The following is a 16896-nucleotide window of genomic DNA, read 5'->3' as shown; positions in this document are numbered from 1 at the left end:
GAAAGCAAACACACAAATACGCATGAGAAGGAGCCGAGGATCCGAGGAGTGGAAAAGTGGCAGAACGGCAGGACCAAAGCAAATCGAATGGCACACAGGCGAACGGAAAGCTGCCAAGTGCCCGGCAAGGAAATCTGCAAAAAAAAAGGGCGGGCAACAAATTGTGCCGATAAGCCCGGAACATACAGATGCCCTAACACTAGATCAATCCTGGGATATTTTATGACCAAAATTGATTTTGAATTTATATTTACTTGGTGGTAAAAAGGTAAAATAATAGAAATGTGATATAGCAGTTTCAGTAAATCATTAAAATTAAAATAATATAAATACTGAGATTAAGGATACCTAATATTTGGAAACTTAAACTTCAGCAATACATAAACCAATTTCCATAGCCCTCGAGTCACTGGAATTTAAACTGTTCTGTGCACTGTTGGCTATCAAGTACTGCAACAAGAGGGCATAACTTTCTGCAGACCAAGTTCATAACCATGTCGGGAGACTCTCCTCCCCAGGGTAAATAAAATAAAAACACTACAAAAAAAGGGTGAGTGAGATGGCATTCGTGATGGGGCTTCCCGCACGGCAAAGAAAATGGCGTTAGCTGCAGCGCATAGAATTGCAAATTCAATTTCAATTCAATTGAGCATGTGTTTGCAACGGCACATCCATATGCTCCTAAGTTTCCATCTGTAACTGTGTGAGAGCGAGTGTGCGACTGTGCGAGCATTTGAGTGTCTGAGTGACGGCACGGTTGCGTATGCGTGATATATTGTGTGTGGGCTGGGGCATTGTTGCGCTCTTGCTGCTCCGCTTGTTGCATTGTTGCATTGTCACTTATGGGCTGAAAGCGATACGAGATCTACAGCGGCTTTGTCAATAATCAAACTCGATTTAAATCGAGCTCCTAGCACTGGCACATTTTCGCATTTCCACATTTCCACGCTGCGAGTGCCCAGATAAATTTCAACAATTGGATGTAACGCGAAATGGTTTGGATGGCTCGTTCTTATTAAATTACACGCTGTGTAAATAATTCGCGTCCGTCTGTCATTAGGCCGCCGACAATTAATGCCAATCGCAGCTCATTAAAATTCAAACCATCCCCCCGTCGCTGCCATTATAAACATTTTTGCGCCAAATGTTAATTAGATTTGAATTTGGAATATTTTCACAGGCGAAAGCAAATAGCAAATAGAACGCGAAAACAATGACAGACAGTGCGCCTGCATAGAATGCAAACACAAATCGACAAATATTATTTTTATGTGCTTTCAATGATAATGATTTTCGCCGAGCCATCAAAACTGACAGCCCCCAAATCGAAATGGCCGTGTGGTAATGGAACATTAGGTGGCGTGCGCGTAATATGCTATAATCAAATTAAAATTAACAAAAACTCTCATGATTGCAAATTAGTTGCTGGGAATGGGCGGCAAATTGAAATTGCCATCGATTCATTGAAGGCTTTAGCTGGGTTGAAATCCATATTGATTTGAGGGTCGAGAAATTTATTAGCTGTTAAACGGGAAAATGGAAAATGGAAAAGAGCTGCTGCGTTTCCTCCACTGCTGATTGCCGGCTCTCTAGCCGAAAACGGATCAAAAGTTAAATTCCTGTTTGACTTTTCATTCGAAAAATTGGATTTTGCATTTAGCCCCGAATGCCGAGGAAAAAGTTTCCGCCCATCAGCAGACAGGGATAAGCCGCTCACAGAAATGCAAGCCAATGCAATGCTCAACGAAAATAGGGAAAAACTTTTTTAGTTCCACAACTAATTTATCAAATTTCAGAGATTCGTTCGCTCGTTCGTTCGCTCTCTGTTTGAGTTGGCCCACTCGCTTGCGACTTGGCTTACAGATTATAGAGCCCGAAACAATGGCCATAATAATTTCAATTATTTAAGTGACAGCAGCAGCAGCAGCCGCAGCAGACCTAAGCCTGCTAAATGCATAAACAAATCCGGTTGTCAATTTGCTAATTGCTGTGGTCTTGCCTTTTAATTGCCGCCGCAATTCCGCCTGCCGCAAAAATAGAAATAAAAATCGTCCGGCCAAAAATTCCAATAAAAATCCAAAGCCCGGCTCCCGAAAAAAGCGGAGAAATTGTGGGTCCAGATGGGAGTTCATTCCTGCCCTCTGGCCTTGCTGGCACAATTGAAGCGTGTTATTAGCTCTAATTGTTATAAAGCCCTTTTAATTGGGTGTCTGATAAAGTTGCGTCGAAAAGAAAGCCCAAGTGTTGGCCTCCCGAGATCCTAGCTGGCATTCACCTTAATGAAAAAAGGGCTTTTGTGAATCCATTAAAGTAATGGGGAGTGAGCTAGAGGTAGAGACACAGCCGGCTTAGCATTTTCTTTTTCGTCGACCTGATAAAACTTTCTCGCAAAGTATTTTTCACACGCCACGCGCCACACCGCGTATGCGTAATCTTAGGCCGCAAAATGAAAGGAAAAGAAAAACATCGCGAATATGGGCGGAGCTTGGCATTTGTTTTTCCAGGAACAGCATTTTGTTTTAAGCGTCTTGTTAACATGGTTTCATCGTGTGGCTTAATTAATTTTCAATGTATTTGCGGGTAGGATCAGACCCTCGAACATACAAAAAAAAAACAGAAGCAAAACCAACCCGAAACGAGCGAGGCAACGTGCCCGAGCATAAAACGCCGCTAATCCACTTTCAATTAAGTGCGGAGAGAACTCATACAACCAGGAGGATTCGGCCAAGTGAATTTATTTGAATTTACAACGACCACTGCTGATGGGGAATGGTTGCCCTTAGAATTTAATCACATAACAGGTAAAATAAAAAACTACTTTGGACCACATATATAAAAACCATCAAATCGATATACGCATGGTAAATTTCTGGTATTGCTTACGCTTATCGTTTTTACCAAGATCTCTCTCCCCAAGATTCTCTGTAATGTGGCGACTTAAATTACGTGAGTTAAATCGAGAAGTACACAATCTCTTAATTTAAAATAGAGCGAATATATTGAATAATATTTATCAGTAACTTTAATTAATTCTCTGGCATCCCTAAAATGTGGTTTAAATTGTTCATTTATCGGGGGCGGGTTCCAAAAGATAACAGATGCTGCGGTCAGACATTTTCCACGCCGCGGATTGAGCTCAAGACAAATGATGATGCATAAATAACGCGCCGATAATCCCGGTTAAAAGCTCTAACATTTGTTTGGATTTGCCTGTCGCTTTCCAATATTTGCCTTATACACATAATTTTTAGCTATTATTTTGGGCACCGCCACTCGACTGGTGGTTAATGTCGCCCGATTTCGCTGGCAAGATGAATGGCCATCGATTTATTATCGATGTCTGGCGGAGCGGTTTATTAATATGCTCAGACCACAAGGTGAAGGGATTTCGATGGGCTAGATGGGTCTAGTAGATGGGCTAACGATGCAAAACGAAGTGTTGCCCACATTTCAAAACCAAATCGGGGATTGGGAAAGGTGCTCCATAATCGTTTGCGGACGTGTAGTTGTCATCAATGCAAATACCACGCAGCGCACTTGTCAGCACCATCCACATCCACATCCACATCCTCATCCGCAACCGCAGCCTCCGCAAAATCCACATCCTCCTCGTCCTCCAGGATGGTAACATCGATGGCGTCGCATGATTGATCAAGTGCGTGCGTGCCAGGGACAGTGTCAAGCTGGCTGCTCCACTAAACGAAAAATAATTTATAAAAATTATAATAACCTTTTTTTTTGCGAAATTCATCCAAAATTTATGTATGGGAAATATCGTTCAATTAAAAATCTATTATGTCTGTTTAAAATTAAAATTCCCATATTTATATTACAACGTTTGGCCTTAAATCAATCCAAGTAATTTCTTTCTAAGATTTATGCTAAATTAAAAAATAGTAATCACACTGAAATGTTGTCAGATTTATCGCTCAGTGTAAGGATGCAGCGGGATGCTCCAAGGCGAACCATTTTTCTGACATTTAGTTGACAGGGCAAATTTTTGTTTGCTCGTAATGTGGCCCCAACATGGACCCGGCCATCTGGTCCTCCCATCTATATACACTCGTATGTAGGTATTTCCCCGATCCATTCACAACGCTTCGTAAGTGCGACGGCAGCCATGTGAGTGCTTAAAAAGCATTTGAGGATGAGTTTGTAGATGTCTTTCCAACGGACGAGGCCAGGACACTCGGCAGAGCTGATTTGACATTTATCACTGCACTGGCGACTTTCGATTTTCCGCTGGCCGCCAGGAGCGGGATTTGTCATTGATGGAGTCGTTTGAGGCATGCCAAACGCACTTTGGCATCAGTGCGAAATTTTAATGAATACTGTCAGCGAATGCGCCACAGTTCGTGTGTTTGGTTGTGTGGGACTCATCCGGAATCCTTCGGAATGGAATTGGATGGAATTGGGGAAGACCCAGAGACAGACCCCCGGCCAATGTGATAATCCAATTGGCAGGCACTGTGGCAGTGGCCGTGCGACTGCGGGTGTGTGTTTGTGTGTGTGTGCCACTGTGGCAAAGCCCGGCCTTGTCTAATGTAATTCGTGATTCAGCATAAACTGCCGGTCGGCACGCCCACTACGCCCCCAATGGATTTATTGGCAAGCCCTAAAAGTTGCCGATGCACTGGAAAATATTTAGGTGGTTGCATTAATTCTGTGCATTTTCAAATGCGAAATAGTCGGAAATAATATGAAAATTTCAGAATATTTAATATTTATTCAATTATTTTCCTCTACAAAATAGAGGGATACAAATTGCATTTATTTTATTTTTTCATTTATTCATTTTTTATTCATTTATATTTATTTTTTTTTTTTTTCATAAGTTTTTGAAAGCTTTAAAACTTTAGAACATTTTTCCTTACCTTTTACCGTAAAAATTCAGAGTTTATCTTACTTTTTCCAGGTGTTATTGGCTGTAGAACTGGGATTGGGGATCCAAAAAGGGATGGGGACTTAGCCTGGGAATGGTGCTGGTGCTGGGACACTATCAAACGGTCGGATAGGCCAATTGCCAATTGTCAGATACAATTTATTCCCGCTCCCCTAGATGCTGCCACGGCTGCACTAAATGCGAATTGAAAATAAAATATTACACAGAGATTGCTGCAGCATCGCAGTGACAACGCAAAAGTGGGTGGCGTGTGTGGTAGGTCAAAGGACAGCGAGGAGTAGGAGTACGAGTAGTAGTAGGAGTTGGAGTGCCAGGACGACCAGGACGAAGGCACCGAAGACAAACAAACATCGAATGCAGCAAACAGTAACACGATTATGCCCATGGCCATGAGCGGAGACAGGGAGAACGATCATCAGGAGCAAAAGGAATCGTAAAACAAAAGCGCCAGATAGTTTGCACCAACGAATGCCTCACTGCTATATAGCTTCTGATTCTGATTCTGGTTCTGATTCCCGACGATTCCGATTCTGCGTCTGCTCCTGCTCCTGCTGCTGCTGCCTTTGCTTTTGCTTTTGCTGCTGTCGGTGATTGTGGGCGCCATTGGAGGCAGCGCCAATCGATTGTGTGCATTTTTTCGGTGGCGTTAAGTGTTGGCTCTCGGGAAAATCGAGGGGAAATTGTGGAAAATGCATGGGGTGAGGGCTGAACTGCTGCTGTCGTCGTCCTGATAGCGCGCAGAGACAGACTGCACCAGCAATTTCAGAGAGCCGCGGGGAACAGGACGAAGCGCAGTAGCGTCATCGATGGCTGTCCTGTTTGTTGGGGAAAGCACATTAGAGTGGGTCTTGAATATTTCAGAAAATCATCCAATATTAAGAAAAATAATATAGTTTTTTTTATAAATTTAATTTATTTTTCAAATTAATTTTACAAAGAAACCTAAATTAGCCTGAATTTAAATCAAAAAAATAAATCAAAGATGAATCTTAATTATTTAAATTTTTTTCTTATTTAAATTAAACATATTTAATAAATAAATCATTTTATTTATATCAAAGTAACGAAAAAACTTACAAGAATTAACAAATAAATTTTAAAATAATTAAAATAACAAGCTTAATGAATGTATAAAAATCCTTAATAGCTATGGCCGAATTTAAGAACCACCCTAGGGCAAATCATCCCAGTTGGTGGTAGGGGCAGGGCCGGGTACAGATGGAGATACGAGTGCAGCACAGTGCAGTGACACCTTGAGGCGCTGTTGGCAAACTATAGAAATCACATAAACGCCACGCCCTGCATCCTGCCGCCCGGCAGAGTCCAGGTCCTAGCCCGCATTCGCAGGATGGAAAACAAAAAAAACACAGCACAAGTGTGGAAAAGGGGGCACCTAAGAGATCAGGGACAGCCCACATGCAATGGCCGTGGAAAAGAAAATGCAGCGTAAAAATGCATAAATCCGTGGGATTTAAAGATTTCGCTGGAATTTGTGATTTCTCGCATTCGCTTTTTATTTTTGCACGTTTCGCTTGCGGCTGGCGAATTTCCTTTTTTTTTTTGTTTTTAGTACCGCCCCCATTTTTGGTGTGCGGGTTTGGGGCGTGACTGGATTTACGCGCTGTTCGTCCTGGAGAGAAAAAGAGTCCTTTTCGGTGGCTGGCACATCCATTCCCAATTCCCCGCTTTGACTGTTTAACACGCGCAATCAGCAACGCTACAAATTTCATATGACATTTTAAGTTGTTTTGCATTCGCCACGCCCCCAAAAACGCCAAGCGATTTCAGCGATTTGCTTTCAGCGGCCAAAATCCTCGACAGCGCTTTGTGCATCGCATTTCGGTGACTTTGGGGCATAATATTTCCACGCGCGATTCGCATTTCCACTTGCCATTGTTGCCATTTTGCAGTTTGAACTTTATACTTTTTTTATCCCTGCTCAAATGGAGGTTTTTTATTTTTAGCTGAGGGAACCCTCTCTCAAATTCTGTTTTAGAAAGTCTCATGTGCAGCTTTTAGGTTGCACGCTGCATTGCAGCAGATTTTTCTGTGCCCAGAAGCCAACCACATAAATAAATCTAATTAATTAGCAAATATTTTACCGATACAAAAACTGCAAGTCTAATTGCGAAATCGTGTATTGGGGCTTAATTGATTTCAATACGAATTTATTCTAACGAACGTGGACGTCTCGAGGGCACAGCATGTCAGTTCGAATCTTTGCAGCATTAATAACAATAAATAAAATAAATAGCTTACAATTATTTCCACTCAATTAGCTTACAATGGCAAACATTGGAATGCATTCTGAAGAAGTGAGCAAAAAATTTAGCAAGCTTTAATTTATTTTACTGCTTTAAAGTCATTTAGTATCGAATTTATTTAAAATACAAGTTTTTTAGAAGGCTATAGTGTGTTACTTGCAAATATTTAAATTACTGGCGAATATTGATTTTAATGTAAATGGTTTTTGATATTCAAGCTTTTCTCGTATCGAATACTTATTCCTTTAAGTTTGGATTATTTCGGATTTTATGGACATGTCCAGCTGCTTTCCCTTATAAGCTACGTGATTTAATGAACTGTTGATTTGGCAAATGCGCGATTCGGGATGGCAACGCACATATTGACTAACTTCCTCTCTTTTCCACCCATCTGTCTGCCATCCCGCTCATATTTGACTTTTGTGCTATGCGTTTCAAACAGTTTTTCAATGTGACAGGATGGCAAAGTGGGTGCACTTAGAAAATATTACATTTATTTGGTAATTTAAATTGTCAAACTTTCATGGCAGCAAATTGTGTTGCCGATTATATAAATTTATATTTAAATTCTTTCAAAGAAAACAATATTTTTAAAGAAATTTTAATTATATTTATAAAATTCCGTATCTTTCTTAAAATTTTTATAAATTATAGAAATGTAACATGACATAAAACATCTAAAGTAATTATAATGTTTTTCTTTATTTCAGTTTTATATCCATTTTTATCAGTGTGGCGAACGACAGTGGAGAGCGGGAAGCAGCCAGAGCAGCACGAAATTATTTAACATGTAAATCAAGGCAGAGGCAGAAGCGAAAAATCTAACAGAGCTCAGTGCGAAACTTTTTTAATTTCAAAGCAAATAGCGGAGGGGATTTTTTGAGCAGGGGAAAAAGCAGCGGGGCAAGGGGTAGGAGTGGGAGTTTTGGGTCAGCTGAATGGGCGAGGTGGGGGTGGGCGTGGCGCTTGTGCAGATTATGAGGCAACGGCGGCAGTGGCGAAATCGCGATGATTATAGTCACGTACTTGTCACCCCGCCCACCGCTGAGCTGTAATTACACATGTGTGCATGTGTTAGTACAGTATCTATGTATGCGAGAGTGTGTAGGTTGGCAAATATTGACGCTGAACTTTTATTTACGCACACAAATGTTCAAGTTTCCAACAAAAGATAAATATGAAGTATTCTAAATCGTTGCCATGCCGAGCTCGTCGTACTCCCCCTTCGGAGAACCTAAACCCAAACGCCCAAACATGACTTCCCCACTGCGAATTCCCCACTCGGTACTCTGTGCCATTTACTCATTTAACTGACAGTTAAAATTACAAACGCTTATCATGTACCAGAATCATATCATACGGAATAATTTATTATGCCCAACGCTTAATGTAATTCCCGAGCAGCGAAATTTTCGCTTCACATGGCGGACGAGCAAGACGAGGAGACGAGAACGAGGACTTTGGGGGTACAGGGATATGGATATATGTAAGGAGATATAGACTGGGGTGTCTGGGTCTGCTGGGCTGGTTAACTGACTGGTTTTGTCTTTGGGATAGATGGAATAAAGTGCGCAACATACAAAATGAATATGTGCGCGCACACACATAGTTTTATTTGCTCAGCTTGCCTTCTTTCATTCGAGACCCTCGCGTAATAGACATCGTACATATATATACCATATATATATATAGTAGAGAGGATGGGTGTGCGCTGGTTTATGCTCTGCACCCCGAGGTTAATTAAGATTTTGCCATGCATTTGTTTGAACAAATGGTGTTTGTGCTCCAATCCAGCCGAGTCAGCGAAATGAAAAAGTTTTATTAGTTGTAATCCCTAATTAAATTAAAACTGTTCCCTCTAATTAAATGCGGGCTGAATGCGTGATATATGATGGATGCTGAATTAGATTATTAGCGAGGCTCATGCTTGGCATGGCTCATCCATAAATTATTGGGGTAATATTCGGTAACTTTTGCAGCTAAGATCCTAAGGTGATAAGTGTATAATTTGTAAGTAGTTTAAACAGCTAGTTTAAATGTTTCGTAAGGAAATAATAAGATAAGATCATTAAAATTTTTTAATATTTCACAAAATACTAATTCAAAAACTTAATTAAGCAATGTTTACAGTATTAAACCCTTTAGCAGATATCTGCTTTTAATTAACAACAGAAATAATCTGTAAAAGCAGTCGTGCGATGAAAATATTTGATTAACCCCATTTCAAAGTGATTTAGTCGTTGGAGTGCTCTTCACATTCATATGTATTCGAATTTATTTGCTTTTGTATGGGTATGTAAGGCATTTCACTTAATTCATTAATGATATGCAAGCTATTTTCATTAATATGTTGATATATTCTCACTCGGCACTGAGGCATAAATAATTTCAGATTAATTCAATTTTGTGCACAGTGTGTTATTATACAATGGTTATAAAAATAACTGCAAAAATGATTGCGTTTGTGAATAATTGCTCTTTCCATATATATATAATGAAAGGATTCGCCAATAAGAGATAAGATAAATTGATTCAATTGAAGAAAAATTGTATTTTTATAACTTTATACTTTAGTTATACCATTAACAGCCCAAAGGCTTGATTTTTTTATTGACTCAACTCAAAATTCAAAGTAACAAGGAAACAAACTATATAAAACTATTTAAGTAGGCACATCCTTACGCGTGGACACGCCCACAACAAGGGCGTAGCCGGGCTTAAAGGGCTCCAGTAGAACCAGTTCGATGGGTTCCAACTGCTGCTCCCTCAAGAGCTCTTTATCCGCGGCAAAGGCTTCCTTACTGGCCAACCCACTATTACCACTGCTGTTGGCCGCATGGAAGAAGGCCACAAAATGACCACCGGGTATTAGGAAATGTCTAGCATTTAGCATCAGAGATCGAATCTGATCGGCCTGCGGTAGATCGGAGAAGATGATGTCAATGCAGGCGGGCACCTCGAGACGATACTTATAAGGCATGGTGGCATCTTCGATAACGGGAGCGATATTCGAACGACTGTTCGCGAGTGTCGTCAGCTGGCGACCCGCCCAGGGACCCTGCTCCACGGCATAGACCATTCCGGATTCGCCCACAATGTCCGAGATGTGCGAGACCGATCGCCCAAAACCGGCGCCCAAGTAGAGCACCTTGGACCCACTTCGCAGATGCAAATCGCCTGCACCACCCATAATTCCGGCTGCCAGTTTGGATTGAAAGGGCGACCAGGCACGGAATTCGCAACGTTTTCCACGGAAATCCGAAACGATCCGCTGCTCGCCGTAATCATCCGAACTGGAGCTCGTGTTCCGGGTCAGCAGTTGGATGGCATCGAAGCGGTTTCGCGATAGAAATACGCCGTAATGGCGGTGCGGTTCAATGCGATCCAAGGTGCCAGTATAAATCTGGGTGTCCACTTTCACCGTTTGACCCTGATCTTGGCCTTTCACTTGACTTGCTGCCTTATCTTGGGACTGAGCCTGCACTAAAGCCGCATCTCCCGATCCATTGTCATTTTTCAGGGTCTTGTTGGGAATCCTGCCTGAGGATTTGTTCTTCAAGGATTTGTTCGAAGAGTTCTGGCTTGGGCTCTTGATGGACGTCTTTTTTGTGGTATTTACTGAGTTTATTGCGTTGTTCCTTGGTTGCTCGGGATGAGAGGACTTTCCCGGTGCTCCTCCGCCTCCACCACGGGGCTTGTTTCCGCGAGTCCGCCGCTTGGCGTTGGTTTCCTTGCTCATCGAGTCGTTTCTATTCAGATATTGTTCGAAAACGATTTATCACCACATTTGTTGGGTGATCAAAATTTGATGTGGATCCCAAGGGCTGACATTCGGATTTCGACTCGGAGAATGGAGAATCTTTGTACATATTTTTTTGATATTATTTAACCTTTCAAAGTCAAAAGCATTTATCTTTTAAGGTCCCTTGGACCTACAAAATTGTACAAATATTTGTAAATGTAATCGCTGTTTCAAGTATTTTCCATTACTGAATATGCATAAATGGTAATCACTATAAATTGTATTCATAACTCATCCTTGAATCCAAGTTTTTTATGCGAATAATAATTAATTTTATTCTCCGCCCGCGGAATCCCCAGTGAAATGCACCGCGAGAAAGGGGGAGTGAGTAGGGTTCGTTTTGGTTTGCGTGGGGGACAAAGGTCAGTCGATTCGCCGCGTCTAGAAAGTGTACCCACAAATGCTGCACATAATTTAACAAAGTGAACTGCACCGCAGCAGCAGTAGCAGCAGGAGCAACAACAACGACATCATGGGCAATAATAATGGCCCAGAACAGGGCAAAAACAAGAACAACAGGCGAAACAACAGCAGGCAGCAACATTTCGACTTCATTTTGTTGTGGTTTTCTTTTGGCGCTCGCTGTTTCACCCTGCCCCCTTGGTCCCTCTTTTCTGGCAATGTACATAAAACTTTTCGGGCCACTACAATTTTTAATGCACTCTCTGACATTGCGAGGGGGCGGGAAGGTCGAGAGGGGGGCAGGGGTGGTGCAAGGGGGCCGTCCTGGAGAACAAGCAAATGAAACTCAAGTGCATGTAGCGCTAGCCTGGCCAAGTGGTACAGTAAAATAAAAAAAACATGGAAAATATATTTGCGGTCGACCCGAAAATACCCTTTCAATAAATTTATTTTTCTTTATATTAATTTCGAACTGTAAAAGAATCTGAAATTATCAGAGCTATTGTACATTAAAAAAATCTTAAGATCGTATAATATTTTAAAATTTGTTTAAGTAGCACTACCTATTTATTTCAGTTATTTATATAGTTTTTTATCGTACAAATCTTTTTTCTATTCTATTCTATTCTATTTTATCGTATCTATCCATTATGTTTTTATATTACAAAATTCTACTAAAAATTAAAACACTCAGTATCAGGGTATAAAAACAAACCGACGTCGAAAAACATCATCAAGCAAAGAAAAAAGGAGCAAACGGGAAAAAAACAGCAGGAATGAAATAAAACAGGCGCAAGAAAGGCCAAAAAAGAAAAACAATAATAATACACCAGGGGCCGTGGGTGAAAGGCGGGGAAAACTCAGATTTTTAATAAACTTGCCGCGGCTCCTTTCTCGCTTTCCGCATTTCGCTGCATACTTTTGGGCGCAGCGACAATAGTACCATTATTGTTGCCACAGCGGCTGCTTATTTACGAGTATTTGCCTAGGAATGTGGCGAGCGTCTTGCCAAGTGGCCAAAGAGGACCCCCAACCACTCCACCAACTCCTCCCCATCTGTATAATGAGCCGCCGAGCGCCAGACGACGTCGACGGCAGTTCATGAAAAATCAAGAGCCAAGAACTTTTAGCCACCAAACTTTGAGTCAATGTAAATTTCGCCCGATCATGTTTGAAGTTCATCCAGCGGGTGGAAGGAGGACAGTTCTTGGCCATGTTGGGACCACCTACACGACACGTCTGCTGCAACACCATTAAGCCGCTGGGAACCGAGATGACACCACACATAGCCGTAAGGCAGACCCTTAGCCAAATCCTTATGCCTGCATGACACGGTTGTAATAAATGGAAAAGCCTTAGCAGCTGAAAATTATTTAATTATTTTAAAAGGTGCTAGAAAGTATGCAACAATATATTTGACATTAGGAAGTTCGAATGATCATGATCACATTGTACTGCATTCTTTTAGGTAAGTAAACCTAAACAAAAGTAAATGTTATGGAAAATATTCACTAAAACATAAAGATGAAATATTATTATAAGCAATACCCCAATAATATTTTTCTCAAAACGTTTAGTGACACTATCCGCTCAGTATCATATGGCCAAAAGCTTTGCCACAGCAACTCCTGCCTCAGCTTGCTTAACTTGGCCGGAACGTGATGGTTAGAATGGGTTGGAACGGATCCATTCGGGCTGGCGGGCTGGCTGGCTGGCGTAAGGTGGGGGAATGCATTTTTAAAATACTCGCGCGCATTTTCGCAAATGGCAACAAACGGCGCCAAGTTTAGCAGCTGCGCTGCCTTCGGGTGCTGTAAAATGCAAAATCCAAATGCCCTGCTCCCTTTTTGCCTTTTTGCCATCGCCTGCATGGCTTTTGGCATAACATTTTTAGCATATTTGTTGTAGTCTAAACACGTGACAAGTGTGCGAGTGTGTGAGAGTGCCATTAGTCCCTTGGTCATGCGCCCGGTACGGGAAGCTCACGTGCCATCTACGGATATGCAGCTATTGCCCGAAAAAAGGGCCAAAAATAAAAACTTTACCGCAAGAACTTCGCCGGCGACAACAACGGCAAAATACGAGAATGGCCTTTGACCGGGGGGAAATCGCTGTGGTCATACATTTGCCATTGCATCGGCATACTTTCCGGTCCACATTTTAATCAATTTTTCAGGCATTTAAGTGCGCAACATCCGAGGGTCTCTATGGTGTAATACGTTATACTAAATGGGTTCAATAATATTCGAAAAAAAAACAAAAAAACCATGCCAAGGTAAAAAAAAAATTGTCATGCCACAAGCATGGTTTAAAATCATTTAAATAATTACCAAAAAGTATGCATGGGATCTAAAATATATGGTTGCATAATTTTAGGCATCTTTTAGAGTGATCTTAAATCCTAAAAACCAGCTAATTTGTGGCTAACTGGTGAAAGCGTGACCAAAAATTTTATTCAACACTCTCTTCATAATGCTGCTAAAATTTCCGTCCAGCAGCGGCAAGCGAGTAATCGGATTGTGCCAAATTCCACATAGTTTACGAGCTCGCCTCGTGACCTAGCCCAAATCCCAGGAGAGGACAGGCGACAATAATGCCTGAAATTAAATAAATATGCTCGAATATTTTCAGTTTATGGCGATGTAAGTTGGTCGCAAAGTGTGCGAAATATATTCGATAAATACTTGAATATTAAATCAGCTTAATGCGATCGAACGGCGTGTGCCTGGCAGTCCACTCCACCTAGCGAGCTCATTAAGCCCATAAGCTTTATTGATTTTTAACAAGCTTTCAATGGCTGTGACGTAAATTTACAAAAATTAATTATTGCCAGCCGACCAGAGTGGAAAATTCATTTGAATTGATTTGAGTTGATTTTATTTTTAACACAATTTAATTCAACCATCAACTTGCAACCCATTAAGGGAAACTCGATTGCATTAAAAAGTGTTATTTTCATAGTATTTTTTTGACAGCACATATCTTACTGCACCGAAGGAGAAAATGAGAAAATTATTGAAATACACAACATACTTAAATTTTTGAATTTTCGTATCATTCAAAATGAGAAAAGATTTCACGAATATTTATTAAAAAGAAATGAGTAGATAATGTATAAAGGTAATTATAAATAAATGAAAAATATTTATATAAATCATGACTAACAATTAAAAAGGGAAAAAAGTAAAACATAAAAAAACGAGCACTTAAATAATGGTATTTTTCTATTATTTCCCACAGATTGTTACTAAGTATTCAACTTTTTCTCAGTGCCTGCAACAATGGCAGTGTGTTCCATCAGGATGACAGGAGTACAACAAACCACAGCACAACATTAACATCAGCTTGGCTGACAGCTGCAGAGGCTTCAGCTGCAGAATCGGGAACAGGATGAGATAACCCCGATTTGGCCTTGCCAGGAGCAGCAGCTGCAGCTGACTGATAACTGCAGCCATTTCCCATTTGTTTCGCCAACTGCCCCGCCTCCCTTTCCGCCTTCTCCCTTCCGCCGGCAGCCCTTTTCAAGCACAACAAATGAAATCGATAAGAAACTAAGCGGCTTGCCGGCGAAATTCCATTTCTTTTCGAGCGAGCCTGCAACTGCAGCTGCGGCTTAAGCTGCAGGATGCATTCCGCCATGTCTGCCGGCCAAAATGCGGCCAGCAGCGACAAAGACTGGCATGTGGCTAATAGGATTTGGCCGCCACATCGCCGGGATCGGGAGTAAAGGTGGGTGGTAAATGTAGTTTTCAATTGTCTACTCCGATGCACAAGGCCGCGGGTTAATGCAGCACTAAGCAGTTGGGAATTGGGCTTAGGGAAGGATTTGCCCAATTTTTTTTTTGGAGGCCACAGTCTAGTAAGTTACGCTAGGCAGTCATTTCACGAGTGATTAGAACAAACATAAATTCATACATTTTGATTTTTCAGTACAGTGTTTCAATATATTCATACTTTTTGATTTTTCAAAGATAAGGATTTAAATTAAGATTAAGATTTTTTTTAGTTTTTCTCTTAATAATATTAACAGTAAATTAAATTAAATAAAACCAATTTAAAATGGTTTATGGTTCATTAAATAAATGTTGTTCTTTTAAATACATTTAAAAACTAAAACTCTATCATACCCCTTATTCGATAGTAGGGGAGAGTGGGGGAATTTCGTCACAGGGGCAATTTCGTCACCTGCAATATCTCGGAATCCATAAGTCGTAAAAATATATAATTTTTTTGTTTTAGTCCTTCAAGACGGCCAGACACAACCAATGCATTTGTTTTGCACAGAAGGCCAAGATAATTAAGCTATAATATTAAATGTGTTTTAACAGTTCAAAAGCTACATTTAGTTCTCGACGAAATTTTTTCTGTATGCCACAATTCAAAAGGAATAAGATACACGATTTTTTATATAATACACAGTGCTATAATGTGCATTTCTGGGTCAGTGATTTTTAACATCGCGCCTAATTTCGCAAGAAAAATAATTATTTCTAAAAAAGTACGGTCTGGGGAAATTTCGCCACCCTACGCTAAGGGTAAATTCGCACCTATATTAAATACATATTTTTATATTTGACGAGCTGGCTAACGAACAGACTACCAGCAGCAGCAACAAATATAGGACGTCAACAAAAATGGTACGCTTGATCAGTGTAGCATATTTTCAGGCGTTAAACTCCCTACAGTTTTCAGGTGACGAAATTTCCCCAGTTGTGTGGTGATTTTACCCCCCTGTGTGGTGAGATTGCCCCAGTATATTGGTTTTACATTTTATTTTTTTATAAATCACCAAGCTAATTAAAAAAATAGGGGAATGTCACATTTTAAAGCTTGGTGCTAACCGCATCCAACAATAAAAATAGAAATATGATAACGTGTCTCAAGATGGACAAAAAATAGCTTTGAAAAAATGCTGACGAAATTCCCCCACTCTCCCCTAGGTAGAAAAATTTTTTTTAATTTTTAAAAAAATATATTTCAGATAACTTACTGTTACACAGTTCAATAATCTTTTAAAAGTTAACATTATGTTAGAACTAACATTTCGTGTTAGATCTCAAGAACTGTTAATTGAAGGTCTCCACTCTGTAAGCTTAACATTAAAGGACTTTTACAGTCGCCACAAAGACACAAGCTAACAGAAGCAGCATCCCGAACATTTTAGGAGCAAAAGAGAATCCAAGAGATATACCGCGCCCAAAGACATCGGCTGATAGCTTCTCTTTCGCAGTAGAACTCTATTTCAGGAATTCTCTTTAAATGACCAATTCTCTGGGCATTTTCCGAGTAAAAACGAAGCTGCGTCGTCGGAGGTCCTGCGACAGTATATCCATGGCATCAAAGAGTTGCTCAGAATCCGTGGCGGAATCCCGAATCCGGAATCCGCAGCCCGGAGTCAGTTTTACGGCAACTTTGGTGCGTAGCGGTACGAAGGGAAAACGCTGCCGAGCGGAGCGGTACGGTTCAGCTGTTGTTGTTTAACGGCATCAACAAAACACAAAAACACCGAGAACTGAAACCAAAAA

The 16896-nt window shown here is 40.8% G+C and overlaps 1 protein-coding gene across 1 annotated transcript; it reads right to left on the bottom strand.

Moving 5' to 3' along the window:
* Positions 1-9742: 9742 nt before the first annotated feature.
* LOC108068395 (uncharacterized) lies at positions 9743-11006 on the bottom strand. The gene has a single exon (XM_017157920.3). The coding sequence runs from the start codon at positions 10904-10906 to the stop codon at positions 9830-9832; it is 1077 nt and encodes a 358-aa protein (XP_017013409.2). The 5' UTR covers positions 10907-11006; the 3' UTR covers positions 9743-9829.
* Between the last annotated feature and the right edge of the window lie 5890 nt (positions 11007-16896).

Source organism: Drosophila takahashii, chromosome 3R, assembly GCF_030179915.1.
Source record: "Drosophila takahashii strain IR98-3 E-12201 chromosome 3R, DtakHiC1v2, whole genome shotgun sequence".
NCBI classification, from domain to species: Eukaryota; Metazoa; Arthropoda; class Insecta; order Diptera; family Drosophilidae; genus Drosophila; species Drosophila takahashii.
The sequence above is the reverse complement of the archived record's forward strand: the minus strand, read 5'-3'. Positions and strand labels throughout refer to the sequence as shown.

Bases quoted from the DNA above. Each gene is read 5' to 3' on its own strand.
- LOC108068395 (XM_017157920.3), bottom strand. From the start codon at position 10,906: ATGAGCAAGGAAACCAACGCCAAGCGGCGGACTCGCGGAAACAAGCCC.